Genomic DNA, 20,392 nt, shown 5'->3' with positions numbered 1-20,392 from the left:
ATTCTAAATGACTAAAAACCACACTTTATGCCTATAACCATGAACCCTGTGTGTTTGTAGATGAGTGATATGCAACAATATTTGTAACCTTACATGTCAGTATGTCAGATTTATATGATGCGATTGAAAGAAACTTAAAATTCTATGTACTGCAAAAATGTATTCTAGGCAAGCTCTGTGATTATGCTTCCCAGGGAAGTCAGGTCAATTCGGGGGAAAAGTCACTTGTAAGTTTGCCTGGAAGACAGAAATTATGGTCACCAGCTTCCCAACTACAACTCTTTAGTTAGGATCCTAGCTACATGTCAGGAAGTTGACATCATAAGATATGGACAATCAAACAAGGATGGGATTCTTTGCATTGGCAGTTATTTCCCCATTGCCTGATCATCCTACCTCTAGACATCTTCTGTCATAAAGCTGATGTCTATATCCCTGTCCCCATTCTCCCCTATCCCACCAGATATACCATTCTTAAAGGGCAAATATGCCCAGTCCTCGGGGAACTGGACATTTTGAGACTGTGTCTCCATGATTACAGAGGCTCAGAAGCTATTGAGGCCCACTGGTTAGTTCCTGATTGTTTCTGCCTCAAATAGACATATGATTAGACTATGAATTCCAGGTCAAAAAAACCTTCAGGTCTTAAAGGGAAAAAAAAAACAAGCAAAATTATAATAGTACTAATTTATCTTATTTGTGTGCCATGTACAGTTTTAAAATCATGGAATGTGGAAACATCAACACAGGTGCTTAATACATATTGCATTCCTCCCTTAGCACTAACACACCTGTCAAGTAAGCAAGGGAAAAAACTTTTGCAGATCATGCCTATTTATGGGCCTCATACATCTGAACACACACATCAGCAGTTTGGGAGGTGAAAGACCCTGAATCCACAACCCCTCTCACTTAAATGAAGAAACTGAAGTCCAGAGATAGGACCTGACTTGCCCACACTTGTCTGTGTACCTTGCCGCTACATTCTTAATATCTCAGTGTAATTATCTAAAGGAAATACCAACCCAGATTACTCTGAGGCAAGCAAAACAATTTCTTCTCAAGGTGTTAACTACCTTACACCAGTTCAGACTCACAAAAGCACCAGACCAGGAAAAAATGAGATCCACTCAAGTCCAGGGTTGTTTTGAGGACTGAATTAAACAACAGATGCAAATAACAGATGTAAGCTGTACAATACTGTACAAATACAACATCAGTATATTATGCATTACTTTATCTTATTTCAGAAGTTATTGGATGCATAAAAAAGAAAACTAAAACAGAAAGCTTCAATGACTTCATTAACAACAATGCTTTCACTCAAGTAACACTGAGAGCTTTCTACAAGCCAGACACTTCAGTTTCTTTTTAATTTTAGCTAATCGGGTATATCTGTAGAAATCTTATTATTTTTCTTTTTTATACGAAGGTATAACTTACCTAAAGTAATCTGCACAAATCTCAAGTATACAACTTGATGATTTTTCAATATGTACACACCTACATGTTCACCATCACGATCACCCCTGAAGGTTCTCTCTTGCCACATCCCAATCAACACTCCCCTCCCAGACGCAATGATTATTCTGACTTATATTAGCATTAGTTTTGCCTGTTCTTTAACTCCATATAAATAAAATCATACAGCATGTGCTCTTTTGTATCTGGCTTCTCTTACTCAAAATAATGGCCACTTTTAAGACTTATCACAGTATATTATAATTTTTTGTTTGACTCTCTCCTTCTGTAGACATGGGGTCTCCGAAGGGAGAGACTGATTCATAGCTGTATTCACAGTGCCTAGCACCTAACAGGAATTCAGTTAAGATTTGCTGAGTTCAGTACATTGAGGGCAGTATACAAGATGCAGAGAAGGAATCAGAGAGCAGGAGACATGAATTCTGGCATCCACTAGAAAAACAGATCCCATTATACTAGCAGAAGAGTCTGCAGTTCTGAGTCTTCCATTTCATATTAGTGCTGGTAGGTCTCAGCATCAGGTAAACGGGGTTAATCTGGAAAAGCAGAGCTATAATTTGGGAAGGTTTTGTGCTAAGAAAATAAATGGGTTTTTCACCCTCACCACAGGTATATTTTTAGCAACCATGTCAGCTAATGGCACATCTCACATATTAAACATAATTCTGTAAACCTGAGGTCAGCCTAACAAAACACCTTCAGATGGGTGAGGGGTGAGGTGGAGAAAGAAGAACAAGATTTATGAGAGACAAAACAAAAGCAAAATCATATATACCAGCACACACAATTTTAAGTCATTTTTCTAGGGAAGAAAATGCCCCTACTAACCCTTGTCCAATCTTCTCAAACCGTGTGTATTTCTTCTTAGGATCGCCCACACTCACTATGCTCCCTTTGAAAGAAACAGAGAACATGAATCAGTTTTTCCCAGATCAACATACAAAATAGGCCCCATATTTCCCCAAATGCTGAGCTGGAAAGGATTAAAGAACTATCTCCAATACCTAAAAACCACACTAAGCAGGTCCTTAGTTTTCCCTCTTTAAGTTTCAACCAGAAGTTTCATCTCCTTACCGCTTTTATTCATAGTACTCTAATCCAATTCTAAACTCCTAAAAGTTATTCATTCATTTAAAATTCATTCATTCGATAGACATTTACTCATTTTAACATGCTCACTTACTATGTACTAAGCTCTATGTTGAATGCAACAAATAAAGAGATAGATGAGACACAGTTAAGACAGTCTCTGCTCTCAAGAAGCTCTAATCTCGGGGCTTCCCTGGTGGCACAGTGGTTGAGAATCTGCCTGCCAATGCAGGGGACACGGGTTCGAGCCCTGGTCTGGGAGGATCCCACATGCCGCGGAGCGACTAGGCCCGTGAGCCACAACTACTGAGCCTGCGCGTCTGGAGCCTGTGCTCCGCACCAAGAGAGGCCACAATAGTGAGAGGCACGCGCACCGTGATGAAGAGTGGCCCCCACTTGCCGCAACTAGAGAAAGCCCTCGCACAGAAACGAAGACCCAACACAGCCATAAATAAAATAAATAAATAAAAAGAATAAAAAAAAAAAAAAAAGAAGCTCTAATCTCAGAGGAGACAAACAATAAGTATAAAGTTCCATGAAAATATAATAATTGTGGTGATACAGAAAGAGGCAAAAATATAGACTGGAAAGGCTTCAGAAGGGAAGTGATATCTGGACTAATTTTTACAGGGTTAGTAGGAATTAGCCAGGGAGAGAAAGTCAAGAAAGGGTTACAACAGAAAGTACTTCAAGTGCAAAGACACATAGGTATGAGAGAGTTGACAGTTTCAAAAAAAGTATTCTGGAGATGGTAAAACTGAGGCCCACAGAAAGGAAGATACTTCCCCTCAAGGTCACACAGCAAATTGGTGTCAGAGCTAAGATTAGGAGCTTGGTTTTGGTCTCCCAGTCCAAAGCACTTTCCACTAATACCAATTACTAGGATTTGGTACTTTTCACATACATTATTTCATCTGACTTACAAATGAGACAGGTATTAACATCCCTATTTAAAAGATGAGAAATAGGAGGCCCAGAGAACAGTAGGAAATCGCCCAACATGCAAGTTAGTGGCTGTGCTTCAACCCACGGGTCCTTAACTCCCAGGCCAGTCTGCTTCCCATAATTCTATGTTCTAAGTGTTACTGTTTAAAAAAAAAATCTGGTTCAGAGAAATAGAATACATACAAGAGTAAACAGATGGCTAGGTAAGTGGCTTTTCTTATTTCATCATTTCATAAGGGCTCTGGGCAAGGGCAACTTTTAAAAGAGCGAAATTTTTTTAAAAAGTCAAGTAAGAATTATCAGGACAAAATCAAGAGCTGCTAAGCGGAGGAACCAGAAACGTCAGCTTTAAAAAGCAATGCCAGTGTGCAGACTTGACCAAATCAGTCACATCAAATCCTCTTTAGAAGTAGATAAGTTCAAAGAATAAATCAAAGGCCTTGTCAGATGATTCTTCCAAGCCTACAGACCAACCCAGTCCTTTCTTCTCATATGAATTCTCCTGCAGATTACTGAAAAAGAGAAACAAGCTACCCTAATATTTCTGGTCACGAAAAAAAAGTAAAATGGAAGTTTCCACCTGACTGCAAGAAACAGCATGTTCTGATTACAGGAGCACAAGCTGCGCTCTAACCCCAGCTCTGTCACTTCTTGGCTGTGTGAATTTTCGCAGAGTATTTAGCATTCCTAGCCTCAAGTACCTTAACTGCAAAAAATGAGGATTATAATGTCTGTCTTCAAGGGTTAAAATGAGGAGTAAATGAAAAAAAATCAAGAAAATGCCTTGCTTATCATTTGGTACATAGCACAGGCTCACAAAATGCTAGTTTCCCTTACTTCTTTTCCTTCAGCCAAGATGGCAGATCCGTCTTCTGTCAACAGAAACATCAATAATCAACATAGCACTCTTTCCCACCAGGTTTAGACAAGGCCTCAGTCTTTCTCAACACAACATTCCAGACTATTCACTAGGTAAAAGCTATTTGTCATCTCCATAACCCATGCCTAGTGGTAAGTGATTTCTAGCCCTTGAAGTGGGCTATCCACACTATCATCACATTCCCATCCTAATGTTGCATCTAATCAGGGCTGGTGAGACAGAGGAGGTGGGTGCAAGGACAGGTGAAGAGAAGCACAGTCTGGCTAAGATATAAAGCACAGCCAGCCAGCCACATACACCTAGCGCAGAACCGAGATCTTTATAGCAATAGAATTCCACCTTTGTGCTTGACCAGTCACATACCAGAGGGAAATTCAAAAACCTGGAAAGTGCTTACGTAATTTCTCCAAGATCTCCTCATCAGACATTTTAGGTTTCTTCTTCTGCTTCTCAGTATTCCGGGTCAGAGCATCTGGCGGAGTAGCATTATTCTCAGTAGGTGAAATGGGAGATGTAGCCACATCCCGAGTTGGAGTAATAGGAAGTGGTTCAATCACGGACCGTGTGTATACCTGTATTGTTGGTGCAAAAATTTGGCAAGGCCAGTCTCTCTTAGATGTGTGTGTTAGAACATCCACAGAAGAACAAATCCCAGTAAACTCATCCCTTCTCCTAGGTCAAAATCTATGTTACTCTTCCTCTATACTCAGGCTGTGAGGATGGAATGGCCTTCCTTGCTCTCACTATACACAACAAGGGTTAGTGAGAGTCTGAGCACTTAAGATATTCAGTACAAGTTAGACAACTCTCATTATAAATAGTTTAAAGGACATTCTATCATTAGATGGGAATCCCCTTCATCTGTAAAATTCTATTCTTTCCCAAGCTGAAATGAATATCCTGTATTCCCATAGTACCTCCCATGGCTAATACAACACAACATTATCTTCATTTGAGTTACTGCCTCTTTAAATCCTGAACCCTCACAGAGAAGGAACTGCAATTGTTCTTCTTTAAGAGGCAGTAACAGTGTAGTCATTTAGATCACAGACTCTGGAACCTGACTGCCTGGACTTAAATCCCAACTCTTATTCTTACCTTGTATGACTTTGGGCAGATTATTTAACTTCTCTATGCTTTAGTTTCCTCAATTGTAAAATGGTGATGTTAGTGATACCTATCTTATAGAGCTGCTGTGGTAATAAATTAATTAATGTGTGAAATGAGTAACATCACACCCAAAGACACTAAGCCTTCAAATTTTGGCAAATATTATTATATTCCCTATTCATTCATTTACTAAACATTTACTGAGAATCTATTCTTTGCCTTGCTGTACAAAATGCTGCCCCATCCACTATTCCTGTGAAGGAAGTCTTGGAGAAAGTCCTAACTGAAAGGCAAAAGGGATAAATGTCAGAAGATACGAGCAAACTGTATACTATTAAGGTACAGAAGAAGTGATCATACATTATACTGCCTTTCCCCAGGAGATGCATCAAGGCATTTATCACCTTTTTTCATAAAAATATCACAACAAATTTTTGGTTAGTCTATAAGCTCTATGAAAACAGGGAATCTGTGTCATTCATCCCTGAGCTCCTATATCTAACCAGTTGCCTAACAGAAAGCAAGCATTCAGGAAAATGTTTGATGAATCGATGAATAAATAAATAGGATTCTTCAGCTGGATCTTGAAGGATGAACATGATTGTAATAGGTAGAAAAGGGAGAGAACTTTCCACATAGTGGAAATAGCAGTAAGTCAAGACACTGAGATCAGAGACTACAGCTTCTTTCCTGACTATTCCAGCGTAATGATTTCTTAATTTTCTATTCTTGTACATGTAGACAAATTATATCCCTGGCACCTAAACCTGTACTTTCATGCCTTCTCCTCCTCCTTTAGTTCTCTTGACATGCCTCCTTAAGGGCACGAACCCTGCCTTTTCCTTCTCTAAAATTCTCTTTTTCTGGCTCCCAGCACAGGTCTGCTCACATAAAAAGGCCACTGTGCTATGTTGGAATACAACCTGGACCTGGGGTCAATTACCTGCTTTCAGTTCTAGCTCTTTTGCTTACTTAGAGACTTTGGGTAGATCAATTTACCTCTCTAAATCTCAGCTTCTTCTTCTATAAATTAGGAATTAACAATGTCTTTTTAGAAAGGAATGCTATCAAGATCAAATTTATCAATTCATTCAGTACTAACTGCCTTTCTAAAACCTTCCAAGAGCTATGTTAAGCACTGCAAATACATACATATATATATGTATTTGCATATATATATGTATTTGTATAAATATATGTGTGTGTATATGTATATGTGTGTGTGTGTATACACACACACACACACACACACACACACACAGGAGTTCGTGGTTTAGTGGGAAAAATTTTTAAATGAACATACTTGTAAAACAAAAAAAATACCAATATGAGATATCCTGAGAACTCTCCAATTTTGAAGCTCATTTTCCTTAAAGTGACTCTGTAGCCTACAGAAAGGCTGATTCCACAGATTCTGCTTATAAATTCTAATCCTAAAAGGTCATCTAATCCCCCTGAATTTCCCCCACAGCATCTCCATAGTCAGTCAACCAACCAACATCTGCTTGAACAACTCCATGAATTCTCTAATCCAGAGACAATCTTTTTTTTGTATTATCACAGAGTTTAAGCCCTAGATCATTCTTTCATTATGCAGCTCGTGTCATAATAAAAAGTCCAAACAAAGAAACACTAGTAGAGTATCATCTGATGAGAGATCAGTGCACAATGATGCTAAATCATGTGAAAGGCAGATTGTGCCAAGTGAGGGCAGAGGGACCTGGCTATTCAGAGATGCAAAAACCTCAAAAGAAGTTAAATAAAAATCACTGCCAACATCCAGCATCAAAATGCACTCCTGATGTCCAGCGTATTAATAGCACTAATGTTTTTATAAATTCTCTTGAGTCTTACAGTATCATCAATGATGTACTAAGAGGCTGAACACTGCACATTTAACAGAGAAGAGAAGATCTATAGCAGGCTAATATGCTGCTTCCCAGGAGACTGGAATAACTTATGTTAGTCTTGCACTAAGTAACATTAATTCTGTATATCTTTCTGTATGTGAAGAACAGGCTAAGTAAACTAGGCCTAAGTTGGTACAAAGACCAATTATCTAGGACACTTTGGGACTATCTGCAAACTAATGATAAATAAATACACCACTTCTTGTCTTTAATCATACAGAAAATACCTTTCAATCAAGGTAATTTGGTGATTTCACCACCTGCAAAATCTAAGGACTGCTACCAGATTATTAAACCTCTAGGCCTCAGCACCCACCCCTCACTCCCCCTCCAAACTCTAATAAATCACAAAGCTGCCCACGTCCCCAAAGACTCACAGATTTTGTGTGCTCTGGGCGTGGAGCAATCACTGGAGGTGGGGTAGCATCATCATCATCATCTTCATCTTCTGAAACTGGTAGCACTGCAGGGGTCTCAGACACCGTCTTCACGTTCTGCACAGTGGAGAAAAGCCAGATTCATCATGTCCAGCTGACATGCAACTTAAGCTACCAGAGTCACCAATCTCCCAGAAGAAACCTTCTCCTGACACCCTTCCTGAAACACATATCAGCCTCAAGATCTCCACCTTTGTGTAGCCAGTCTCAGGAACTCAGCCACCTTCCCTCTCTTCTTTTAGATACCACTCCCCACTCAGTCCCTTGGGGGCTTCCTTCTCCCACCCAAAGCCTAACTGTGGATGGGGAAACCAGCTTACAGCTTCTCTACGTGCCTAGCCCAATCCAAACTCTGAACACAAGATCATAGTTCCTTCTTCTTCTATGAATTTTACTCTCTATGCTAAAGATAGGATAAAGTACAAAATGTAGGGGAGGGATCAAAAGTTTGGGACTTTACAAAGTTTATCATTGTAATTCCTTAGTCCTTTCTGATACGGTAAGTGGAAGTCCTGAGAGGCCTTTGCCTCTCCTTTTCCTTTCTTTACGAAAACCTACTGCAACCATTATGCCATCAGGTGCCCTCGCCTCAACCTGAAGATACAGAACATCAGGAGACCCTTGTCTCAAGAAGACAATGAGTTTTTCCCCAGACTGGATGCTATCTATTTCACTAAGCTTTTGCCCTGTCCTGGAATGAACCTTACCAGCACCACTAATTGAATATGCTATAATCTCAGCAACTTGATTTTCCCATGTAAACTGTACCAAAGCTGGGCTAAGACTGGCAGGTTTTAGGGCAGGTCCAGGCAAAAAGATCATACCATTACTGTTTATAACACATATTCAAGAGACAAAATAGCTCCAAAACATGAGATTTTTGATAGAGATTAAATGATTACAGTGTAGGGCCAGAGAAGCAAGGGATTTTCTGTATATATTGATATAATTCAACAGTTTCAGATATTTTCAGAGCATCTGCTTTGTGCTCAGTAAGATACTATGATGGATGCTTTTGATATAAATGTACAAAAATGAAAAAGATGGCCCATGTCCTAAAGCAGCTCACCATATGATGCAGGAGACAGAGGGACAATTCCCTTCTGCTGCCATTTGGGGCCTCTGGAGAGCAGAATGTCAGGAGTCAGAATGACAGGGGATAAGTGAAGGAACTGTCTAGTCAAATGCTAGTCTAGAGCTACTGTGTGGGAGCCTGGTCTTTACTACATTTGACATACTAAGATAAGGAAAACTGGCAAGCTCATAGATTCTAACAGGACCTCCAGTGCAGGGCATAACTAGAAAACTGCCAGTGACAGGCATATGTAAGCAACTAGCTTTGGTGATCACAGGCAATGAATCCATCCTCTGGGTCTCAAGTTTCATCACTCGAGGAACGTGGAAGAATAGGACAGGTATAATTTGAGGGGTTACCCTAAGTCACTTTCAGTTCTAAAATCCAATAGAGGTTCTTCCCTTGTCAAAGCACATATTTTGATATTTTTCTGCTCTAATTTCTTTTCTCCCCAATATTCCACTCAGCAAAATTTAACTAGGAACCCAAAATGGGAATGAGGTTAACTCAGCAGCCTCTTCATCATCAGGTGAAGAGGCCCTAGGGCTGACTAATGTAGACTATAAACACTTGTTTGTTGCCTCCTAAAACTCTATAAAGAAGGGGATTTCATCACCTTTCTTAGCAACACATTCTGTTTTCCACAAGTGATGGCTTTGTGTGGTAGTATTAACAACTACCAGAATCAAGAGATTTAGGTTTTTGTCCCAGATTTTTATTTCTTATCCCTGTGTTCTTTGGCAAGGCTGTCCCACTCTAAGCTACAGTTCTCATCCATAAAATGGAGGTGATGACAGAAGCTCTCTGCCTACCTCAGAGGGCCACTGGGAGGAAGAAATGAAGTGATGTGAGTATACAAGCACTTTGTAAATGGCAAGGGGCTAGAAAGATGTAAGGAATCAATTAAATTATCATTATGTTTAATAACCACAAACCTCTTTTTTAAGAAGTGACTTCAACTCACCCATTCATTCACTGTGTACCAGGCTCGATTCAAAGCTCTGGGGCTATACTGAAGAACAAATTAGATAAAGTGCCTGGTTTTATGGATTACATTTTAGAAGAAGATACAGTCAAAATTAATCACCAAACTGCCAGGCAGTAATAAGATAAACATAGGAGAGTAGAGATTGGTTGAGGGTAGGGAATTATTACTTTACATAGAGTAGTCATGGAAAGGCCTCTCTAATGGCCTGAATGAAATGAGAAAATGAGCCATCAGACCCTCTGGGAAAAGAATATTCCTGGCAGATGGAAGAAATACAAAGACTCTGAGAGAAGGGGACATGCTTGGTGTATTCCCAAAACCTCCAGGTGCCTACCTATACTACAGAGAACTGCTTATGATTTTAAAACTGCTGAACTTTGGGTAAAAACATAGGAATCTCTGCCGTTCTGGCCCAGGATTGCTCCCATCCATCCCACCCTAGCTCCATCAGAGGAGGGGTTCTTCCAGGATGAGGTAGGCTGTAACTACGGGACCCAAGAGGGATTATATTCATTTGAAGCAGTGGGCAATGCCCAGGCCCAGTGGTGCCATCAGTGGAAGTGACCTCCCAGAGGTAGTAGCAGGAGAGTGTCAACCGCTACTAGCCTGGGGTTGCAATCCTGAATAAGGCAAACAAATTCTGGCCAAAGGTACAGCAGACACTAGAGAGAGGCCCCATACTAGTCATACATGCCTGGCTCTATGCATGTACATAAAAACTTCAAGGGCTTCTCTGGTGGTGCAGTGGTTAAGAATCCCCCTGCCAACGCAGGGGACACGGGTTCGAGCCCTGGTCCGGGAAGATCCCACATGCCGCAGAGCAACTAAGCCCGTGCGCCACAACTCCTAAGCCCGCGCACCTGGCGCCCCCGTGCTTCCGCAACAAGAAAAGCCACCGCAATGAGAAGCCCACGCAGCTCAACGAAGAGTAGCGCCCGCTTGCTGCAAGTAGAGAAAACCGGCGTGCAGCAACGAAGACCCAATGCAGCCAAAAATAAATAAATAAATTTATTTAAAAAAAAAAAACAAAAAAAAAACTTCAAAAGAGCCAAGCAGAAAGTAAAACTTTCTGGACAGCCCTGAAAGAGGTCTCAATAATTAGCAAGGATATAGATTTTAACAACACTATCAATCAACTCAACCTAACTGACATGTACAAAACTTTCCACCCAAGTTCTACAGAACACACATTACTTTTAACCACTTATGGATAATTATTCAGATAGAACATATGCTGGGCCATAAAGCACATCTCAATAAATTTTGAATGACTGAAAACACACAACATGTATTCTTTAACCACAGTAGAATTAAATTAGAGATAAACAACAAAAAGGAAATTTCTCCAAAGAAGATAAACAAATGCCAAAAAGCACATGAAAAGATGTTCAACATCATTATTAGGAAACGCAAATCAAAACCACAATGAGATACCACTTCATATCCACTGAGATGGCTATAATCAAAAGACAGACAATAGGGACTTCCCTGGTGGTCCAGTGGCTAAGACTCCACGCTCCCAATGCAAGGGGCCCGGGTTCAATCCCTGGTCAGGGAACTAGATCCCACATGCCACAACTAAAGATTCCACATGCCACAACTAAAAGATCCCGCATGCTGCAACTAAAAAGATCCCGCATGTGGCAATGAAGATCCCCCATGCCACAACTAAGACCCGATGCAGTCAAATAAATAAATAAATATTTTAAAAAAAAAGACAGACAATAACAAATGTGGGGGAAGATATGGAGAAATTAGAAGCCTCCTAACGTTGGTGGGACTGTAAAAAGGTGCAGCCACTGTGGAACACAGTCTAGCAGTTCCTCAAAAGGTTAAACATAGAATCACCATATGACTCAGAAATTCTACTCCTAGGTATATACCAAATAGAAATGAAAACATAGATCCACACCAAAACTTGTACATGAATGTTAGTATGAGCATTATTTAGAATAGCCAAAAAGAAGAAACAAGCCAAATGTCCATCAACTGATGAATGTAAAAAATGTAGTATATCAATACAATAGAATATTATTCAGACATAAAAAGGAATCGTGCTGATACATGCTACAACATGGATGAACCTCGCAAGCTTTTAAGTGAAAGAAGCTAGACACAAAAGACTACATGTTATACAAGTCCATTTATATAAAATGTCTAGAAAAGGTAAATTTATACAGACAGAAAGAAGATCAGTGGTTTCCTAGGGTTGGGCATGGGAGTTTGAATGAAGTGTAAACGAGTACAAGGGAACTTTTGTGGTGGTGGCAATATTCTAAAACTAGACTAGTGATAGTTGCACAAGTCTATAAATTTAATAAAATCATTGAATTGTACAATCAGTATGGGTGAATATTATGGTATGTAAATAACACCTCAATAATGCTGCCTTTTAAAAGTTAAATTTTTAAATTATATGTAAAACCAGTAGGTTCTCATTATACATTTCATATAATATAGATATATAAGGAGTTAAAAGTGAAAATTCCTCAGGAATGCCTGACAAAGATGGCAGATTGAACACAGGCATCTATTTCTTAAAACCTCACTAGAACTATAATAAACGAATGGCCTTTTAAAGGCATTAAACCTGAAGGTTGGAGAGAACAGGATAGGAGGCAAGATTAGCAAAGGAGGCAATGACTGATGGATGAGCAGTAACTGTCAAGGAGACTGAATCCAAAGCTGATGGCAGGCAAACCTGAAAACCAATCTACATATCTATGCTGCAAAATCAAGGCAAGGAAAAACAGAGTAAATATTTTTAAAAACAGAGAATCAGTCTAGGAAGTCTAAAAAAACAGGAGTTCCAGAAAGAGAAAACAAAGAAAAGAGGGGAAGACATCATCAACTAAATAATTCAGGAAAATTTCCTAAAACTGAAGCCTTGAGTTTCCAGGTTGAAAGAGTCCACAAACCTCCTCACAAATTAAGTAGGTGAATATAGGGATGTAATTATGAAATTTCAAAGCAGTGGTGACAACAAAGATGCTACAAACTTCCCAAATGAAAAATAAAAAATAGGTCAGAAGCAAAGATGCAGGAATAAATAGCTTTGAACTTGAATAGCCAATGCTGAAAGCTAGATGACAAAAGGGCAATGTTTTCCAAATACTGGTGGAAAATTATTTTCAACCCAGAATTCCATATTCAGCCAAATATCAATCAAATGGTAGAGTAGAATGGAGGCGCTCCATTTTGAGACCTGAAAGATATTAAATATTTACTTTCTCAAAGCTACTGGAAGATGGACTCCACCAAACTGAGAAGCCAACTAAAAATGAAGAAGCATTGCACAGAGAAACTCCAATACAGAAATTTCAAAGACAATAGTCTTAATCTTCTAATCCTCTAATTCTTCCTGAATCTCCTTGAATAATCTTCTGTGTCCCTTACTCTCATATTTTCCATGTGTTTTTATATTTGATATCAATAATCTACTCTTACGTGCATTTTTTAATCCTTGGGAATTTGTTTAACTATATTTTTAATTTCTAAGAATTCTTTTTTTAATCCTCTGATTGATCTACCTGCAGTGTGTTTTTGTGAATGCAACATCTATAGAACCTCTCAATATATTAGATTTTTTAAAACTTTCTTTCCTGAATTATCAATTTTCTCTGGGGTCAGTTTTATTTCTTTTTCTTGGTCCTTCTCTTTAATGCTTTGTTTCTCTCAAATGTCTAGAGATCCTTGGCTCTCCCCTCATATTTATCAGTGAAAAACCATATTAATTAGTGTATGCGACTAGCATGAGTTTCCTCTCTAGTTGTGTAAGTCTATTTCTCTGCTGTCCCCTCCTCTGAATGGGAGGTCTGATGCAGTCTGTACATGAGTTATACAGATGTGGTAACTGGCAAGCACCACTTTAGGGTGAGCTGCCACGGAAGAGTATGTATGGTATGTATGGTATGTATACCTCTCCTCCCAGTTATCAAAAGCATCAGAAATTTATCCTTGGGATGCAGAAATTCAATGTATTTTCTTCCACTGCAGAGCTACTTATCCTTTTTCCTCTACTTTATGCCTGTTTTAGAGATCTCTAGTTAACTCCAGCTCTGCTCTGCTTCTCTCTCTTCTCTCCCTGTACCCACACCAGGCATTTTTCTCAAGTAGGCAGTTTACTTTCTTTAGAAAAGTATCTGGTTTAAGCTTAGGATCAACCTTCTGGTACCTTTCGCTCACTGTAACATGGACATTGCCCCTGCTGTTTCACTTACAGAATTTAATTTACTCTTGAAGATGACCCAAGACTCCTTCCTGTTTTTTATATATATTCTCTCAGACCATTTTCTCGAGCTACTCTTATCTTCCTAGGATATTTGTCTTCCACATACCTACAGCAGCTGTGCTTTCTGCTGCTCCAATCAATCTGATCTTATCTGCTTTCTACCTTCCATGAATTCCTGACAATGGTTTATTAACGTCCTGTTTTTGTTTTGGAGCACTGTTTTGAATTCATTTTTTATGTATCTTTTCTGAAATTAAGAAATTTAGTATAGCAGGAGAGGTAAACATATGAATTCACCCCACTACACTGACCCAATTTCCAGAGGAATCTTTCTAAGATGGTAGTTTAGACTAAAATGCACATCTAACTATCTCACTTAAAATACTTCCGATTTAAAATACTTTCTTAGGAGACCTTCAAGATGGCGGAGGAGTAAGACATGGAGATCACCTTCCTCCCCACAAATACATTAGAAATACATCTACATGTGGAACAACTCCTACAGAACACCTACTGAACGCTGGCAGAAGACCTCAGACTTCCCAAAAGGCAAGAAATTCCCCACCTACCTGGGTAGGGCAAAAGAAAAAGGAAAAATCAGAGACAAAAGAATAGGGATGGGACCTGCACCTCTGGGAGGGAGCTGTGAAGGAGGAAAAGTTTCCACACACTAGGAAGCCCCTTCACTGGCGGAGACGCGGGTGGGGGCGGGGGGGAAGCTTCAGAGCCACGGAGGAGAGCGCAGCAACAGGGGTACGGAGGGCAAAGCAGAGAGATTCCCGCACAGAGGATCAGTGCTGACCAGCACTCAACAGAGAGGCTTGTCTGCTCACCTGCTGGGACGGGTGGGGGCTGGGAGCTGAGGCTCGGGCTTCGGAGGTCAGATCCCAGGGAGAGGACTGGGGGTGGCTGCGTGAACACAGCCTGAAGGGGCTAGTGCGCCACAGCTAGCTGGGAGGGAGTCCGGGAAAAAGTCCAGAGCTGCCGAAGAGGCAAGAGACCATTGCTTCGGGGAGCGCGAGGTGAGGGGAGTCAGAGCACCGCCTAAACGAGCTCCAGAGACAGGTGCAAGCCACAGCTATCAGCACGGACACCAGAGATGGGCATGAAACACTAAGGCTGCTGCTGCAGCCACCAACAAGCCTGTGTGCAAGCACAGGTCACTATCCACACCTCCCCTCCAGGGAGCCTGTGCAGCCCGTCACTGCCAGGGTCCCGTGATCCAGGGACAATTTCCCCAGGAGAAAACACGGCACGCCTCAGGCTGTTGCAACATCATGTTGGCCTGTGATGCCGCAGGCTTGCCCCACATTCCGTACCCCTCCCTCCCCCCGGCCTGAGTGAGCCAGAGCCCCCGAATCAGCTGCTCCTTTAACCTCGTCCTGTCTGAGCGAAGAATAGACACCCTCAGGTGACCTACATGCAGAGGCGAGGCCAAATCCAAAGCTGAACCCAAGGAACTGGGAGAACAAAGAAGACAAAGGGCAATTTCTCCCCGCAGCCTCAGGAACAGCGGATTAAATCTCCACAATCAGCTTGACGTACCCTGCATCTGTGGAATACCTCAATAGACAAAAAATCATCCCAAAATTGAGGCGGTGAACTTTGGGAGCAACAATAAATATATTTTTTTCTTTTTTCTCTTTTTCCCGTGTGCCTGACAGGGTCTTGATGCTCACACCGGGTGTCAGGCCTGTGCCTCTGAGGTGGGAGAGATGAGTTCAGGACACTGGTCCACCAGAGACCTCCCGGCTCCATATAATATCAAACGGCAAAAGCTCTGCCAGAGATCTCCATCTCAATGCTAAGACCCAGCTCCACTCAACGACCAGCAAGCTACAGTGCTGGACACCCTATGCCAAACAACTAGCAAGACAGAAACACAACCCTACCCATTAGCAGAGAGGCTGCCTAAAATCATAATAAGGTCACAGACACCCCAAAACACACCACCGGATGCGATCCTACCAACCAGAAAAACAAGATCCAGCCTTATCCACCAGAACACAGGCACCAGTCCCCTCTACCAGGAAGCCTACACAACCCACTGAACCAACCTTACCCACTGGGGGTAGACACCAAAAACAACGGGAACTACGAACCTGCAGCCTGCGAAAAGGAGACCCCAAACAAAGTAAGTTAAGCAAAATGAGAAGACAGAGAAACACACAGCAGATGAAGGAGCAAGGTAAAAGCCCACGACACCAAACAACTGAAGAGGAAATAGGCAGTCTACCTGAAAAAATATTCAGAGTAATAACAGTAAAGATGATCCAAAATCTTGGAAATAGAATGGAGAAAATACAAGAAACGTTTAACAAGGACTAGAAGAACTAAAGAGCAAACAAACAATGGTGAACAACAAAATAAATGAAATTTAAAATTTTCTAGAAGGAATCAATAGCACAATAACTGAGGCAGAAGAAAGGATAAGTGACCTGCAAGATAAAATAGTGGAAATAACAACCACAGAGCAGAATACAGAAAAAAGAATGAAAAGAATTGAAGATAGTCTCAGAGACCTCTGGGACAACATTAAACGCACCAACATTCGAATTATAGAGGTCCCAGATGAAGAAGAAAAAAGAAAGGGTCTAAGAAAATCTTTCAAGAGATTATAGTTGAAAACTTCCTTAATATGGGAAAGGAAATAGTCAGTCAAGTCCAGGAAGCACAGAGAGTCCCATACAGGACAAATCCAAGAAGAAACATGCCAAGACACATAATAATCAAACTATCAAAAATTAAAAACGAAGAGAAAATAGTAAAAGCAGCAAGGGAAAAACAACAAATAACATACAAGGGAATCCCCAAAAGGTTAACAGCTGATCTTTCAGCAGAAATTCTGCAAGCCAGAAGGGAGTGGCAGGACATATTTAAAGGGATGAAAGGGAAAAACCTACAACCAAGATTATTCTACCCAGCCAGGATCTCATTCAGATTTGATAGAGAAATTAAAACCTTTACAGAAAAGCAAAAGCTAAGAGAATTCAGCACCACCAAACCAGCTTTACAACAATTGCTAAACGAACTTCTCCAGGCAGGAAACACAAGAGAAGGAAAAGACCTACGCTAACAAACCCAAAACAATTAAGAAAATGGTAAAAGAACATACATCAATAATTACCTTAAATATGAACAGATTAAATGCTCCAACCAAAAGACAAAGACTGGCTGAATGGATACAAAAAACAAGACCCATATATATGCTGTCTACAAGAGACCCACTTCAGACCTAGGGACACATACAGACTGCAAGTGACGGGATAGAAAAAGATATTCCATGCAAATGGAAATCAAGAGAAAGCTGGAGTAGCAATTCTCGTATCAGACAAAATAGACTTTGAAATAAAGACTATTACAAAAGACAAGGAAGGACACTACATAATAATGAAGGGATCAATCCAAGAAGAAGATATAACAATTGTAAATATTTATGTAACCAACATAGGAGCACCTCAATATATAAGGCAAATACTAACAGCCATAAAAGGAGAAATTGACAGTAACACAATCATAGTAGGGGACCTTAACACCCCACTTTCACCAAAGGACAGATCATAAAAAACGAAAATAAATAAGGAAACACAAGCTTTAAATGACACATTAAACAAGATGGACTTAATTGATATTTATAGGACATTCCAACCAAAAACAACAGAATACACTTTCTTCACAAGTGCTCATGGAACATATCCAGGATAGATCATATCTTGGGTCACAAATCAAGCCTTGGTAAATTCAAGAAGATTGAAATCATATCAAGTATCTTTTCCGACCACAATGCTATGAGACTAGATATCAATTACAGGAAAAGATCTGTAAAAAATACAAACACATGGAGGCTAAACAATACACTACTAAATAACCAAGAGGTCACTGAAGAAAACATAGAGGAAATCAAAAAATACCTAGAAACAAATGACAATGAAAACACAATGACCCAAAACCTATGGGATGCAGCAAAAGCAGTTCTAAGAGGGAACTTTATAGCAATACAATCCTACCTCAAGAAACAAGAAACATCTCAAATAAACAACCTAACTTTACACCTAAAGCAATTAGAGAAAGAAGAACAAAAAACCCCAGTGTTAGCAGAAAGAAAGAAATCATAAATATCAGATCAGAAATAAATGAAATAGAAATGAAGGAAACAATAGCAAAGATCAATAAAACTAAAAGCTGGTTCTTTCAGAAGATAAACAAAATTGATAAACCATTAGCCAGACTCAGCAAGAAAAAAAGGGAGAAGACTCAAATCAATAGAATTTCAAATGAAAAAGGAAAAGTAACAACTGACACTGCAGAAATACAAAGGATCATGAGAGATTACTACAAGCAACTATATGCCAATAAAATGGACAATCTGGAAGAAATGGACAAATTGTTAGAAAAGCACAACCTTCTGAGACTGAACCAGGAAGAAACAGAAAATATAAACAGACCAATCACAAGCACTGAAAGTGAGACTCTGATTAAAAATCTTCCAACAAACAAAAGCCCAGGACCAGATGGCTTCACAGGTGAATTCTCTCAAAAATTTAGAGAAGAGCTAACACCTATCCTTCTCAAACTCTTCCAAAATATAGCAGAGGGAGGGACACTCCCAAACTCCTTCTATGAGACCACCATCACCCTGATACCAAAGCCAGACAAAGATGTCACAAAGAAAGAAAACTACAGACCAATATCACTGATGAACATAGATTCAAAAATCCTCAACAAAATACTAGCAAACAGAACCTAACAGCATATTAAAAAGGATCATACACCATGATCGAGTGGGGTTTATCACAGGAATGAAAGGATTCTTCAGTATACGCAAATCAATCTATGTGATACACCACATTAACAAATTGAAGGATAAAAACCATATGATCATCTCAATAGATGCAGAAAAAGCTTTCGACAAAATTCAACACCCATTTATGATAAAAACCGTCCAAAAGTAGGCATAGAGGGAACTTACCTCAACATAATAAAGGCCATATATGACAAACCCACAGTCAACATCGTTCTCAATGCTGAAAAACTGAAACCATTTCCACTAAGATCAAGAACAAGACAAGGTTGTCCACTGTCACCACTATTATTCAATATAGTTTTGAAAGTTTTAGCCACAGCAATCAGAGAAGAAAAGGAATCCAAATCAGAAAAGAAGAAGTAAAGCCGTCACTGTTTGCACATGACATGATACTATACATAGAGAATCCTAAAGATGCTACCAGAAAACTACTACAGCTAATCAATGAATTTGGTAAAGTAGCAGGAAAATAAATTAATGCACAGAAATCTCTTGCATTCCTATACACTAATGATGAAAAATCTGAAAGAGAAATTAAGGAAACACTCCCATTTACCATTTCAACAAAAAGAATAAAATGCCTAGGAATAAACCTACCTAAGGTGACAAAAGACCTGTATGCAGAAAACTATAAGACACTGATGAAAGAAATTAAAGATGATACAAACAGATGGAGAGATATACCATGTTTTTGGATTGGAAGACTCAACATCGTGAAAATGACTATACTATCCAAAGCAATCTACAGATTCAATGTAATCCCTATCAAACTACCAATGCCATTTTTCACAGAACTAGAACAAAAAATTGCACAATTTGTATGGAAACACAAAAGACCCCGAATAGCCAAAGCTATCTTGAGAAAGAAAAACGGAGCTGGAGTAATCAGGCTCCCGGACTTCAGACTATACTACAAAGCTACAGTAATCAAGACAGTTTGGTACTGGCACAAAAACAGAAATATAGATCAATGGAACAGGATAGAAAGCCCAGAGATAAACCCATGCACATATGGTCACCTTATTTTTGATAAAGGAGGCAAGAATATACAATGGAGAAAAGAAAGCCTCTTTAGTAAGTGGTGCTGAGAAAACTGGACAGCTACATGTAAAAGAATGAAATTAGAACACTCCCTAACACCTTACACAAAAATAAACTCCAAATGGATTAAAGACCTAAATGTAAGGCCAGACACTATAAAACTCTGAGAGGAAAACAGGCAGAACACTCTGTGACATAAATCACAGCAAGATCCTTTTTGACTCACCTCCTAGAGAAATGGAAATAAAAACAAAAATAAACAAATGGGACCTAATGAAACTTAAAAGCTTTTGCACAGCAAAGGAAACCATAAACAAGACAAAAAGACAACCCTCAGAATGGGAGAAAATATTTGCAAAGGAAGCAACTGACAGAGGATTAATCTCCAAAATTTACAAGC

At 39.7% G+C, this 20,392-nt stretch overlaps 1 protein-coding gene across 8 annotated transcripts in view; it reads right to left on the bottom strand.

Annotated features, from left to right (window-relative positions):
• PAK1 (p21 (RAC1) activated kinase 1) overlaps window positions 1-20,392 on the bottom strand; it is a 152,381-nt gene that overhangs the window by 29,736 nt on the left and 102,253 nt on the right. For all 8 annotated transcript variants that reach the window (XM_059930743.1, XM_059930742.1, XM_059930745.1 and 5 more), the window contains 3 exons: window positions 7,794-7,910; window positions 4,794-4,968; window positions 2,311-2,374 (listed from right to left, as the gene is read on the bottom strand). In XM_059930743.1, coding sequence (XP_059786726.1) covers window positions 2,311-2,374; window positions 4,794-4,968; window positions 7,794-7,910 — 356 coding nt within the window. The remainder of the gene's footprint in view (window positions 1-2,310; window positions 2,375-4,793; window positions 4,969-7,793; window positions 7,911-20,392) is intronic.

The sequence above is a fragment of the Balaenoptera ricei genome, chromosome 8 (genome assembly GCF_028023285.1).
Source record: "Balaenoptera ricei isolate mBalRic1 chromosome 8, mBalRic1.hap2, whole genome shotgun sequence".
NCBI classification, from domain to species: domain Eukaryota; kingdom Metazoa; phylum Chordata; class Mammalia; order Artiodactyla; family Balaenopteridae; genus Balaenoptera; species Balaenoptera ricei.
This window is presented reverse-complemented; position numbering and strand designations above follow the sequence as displayed.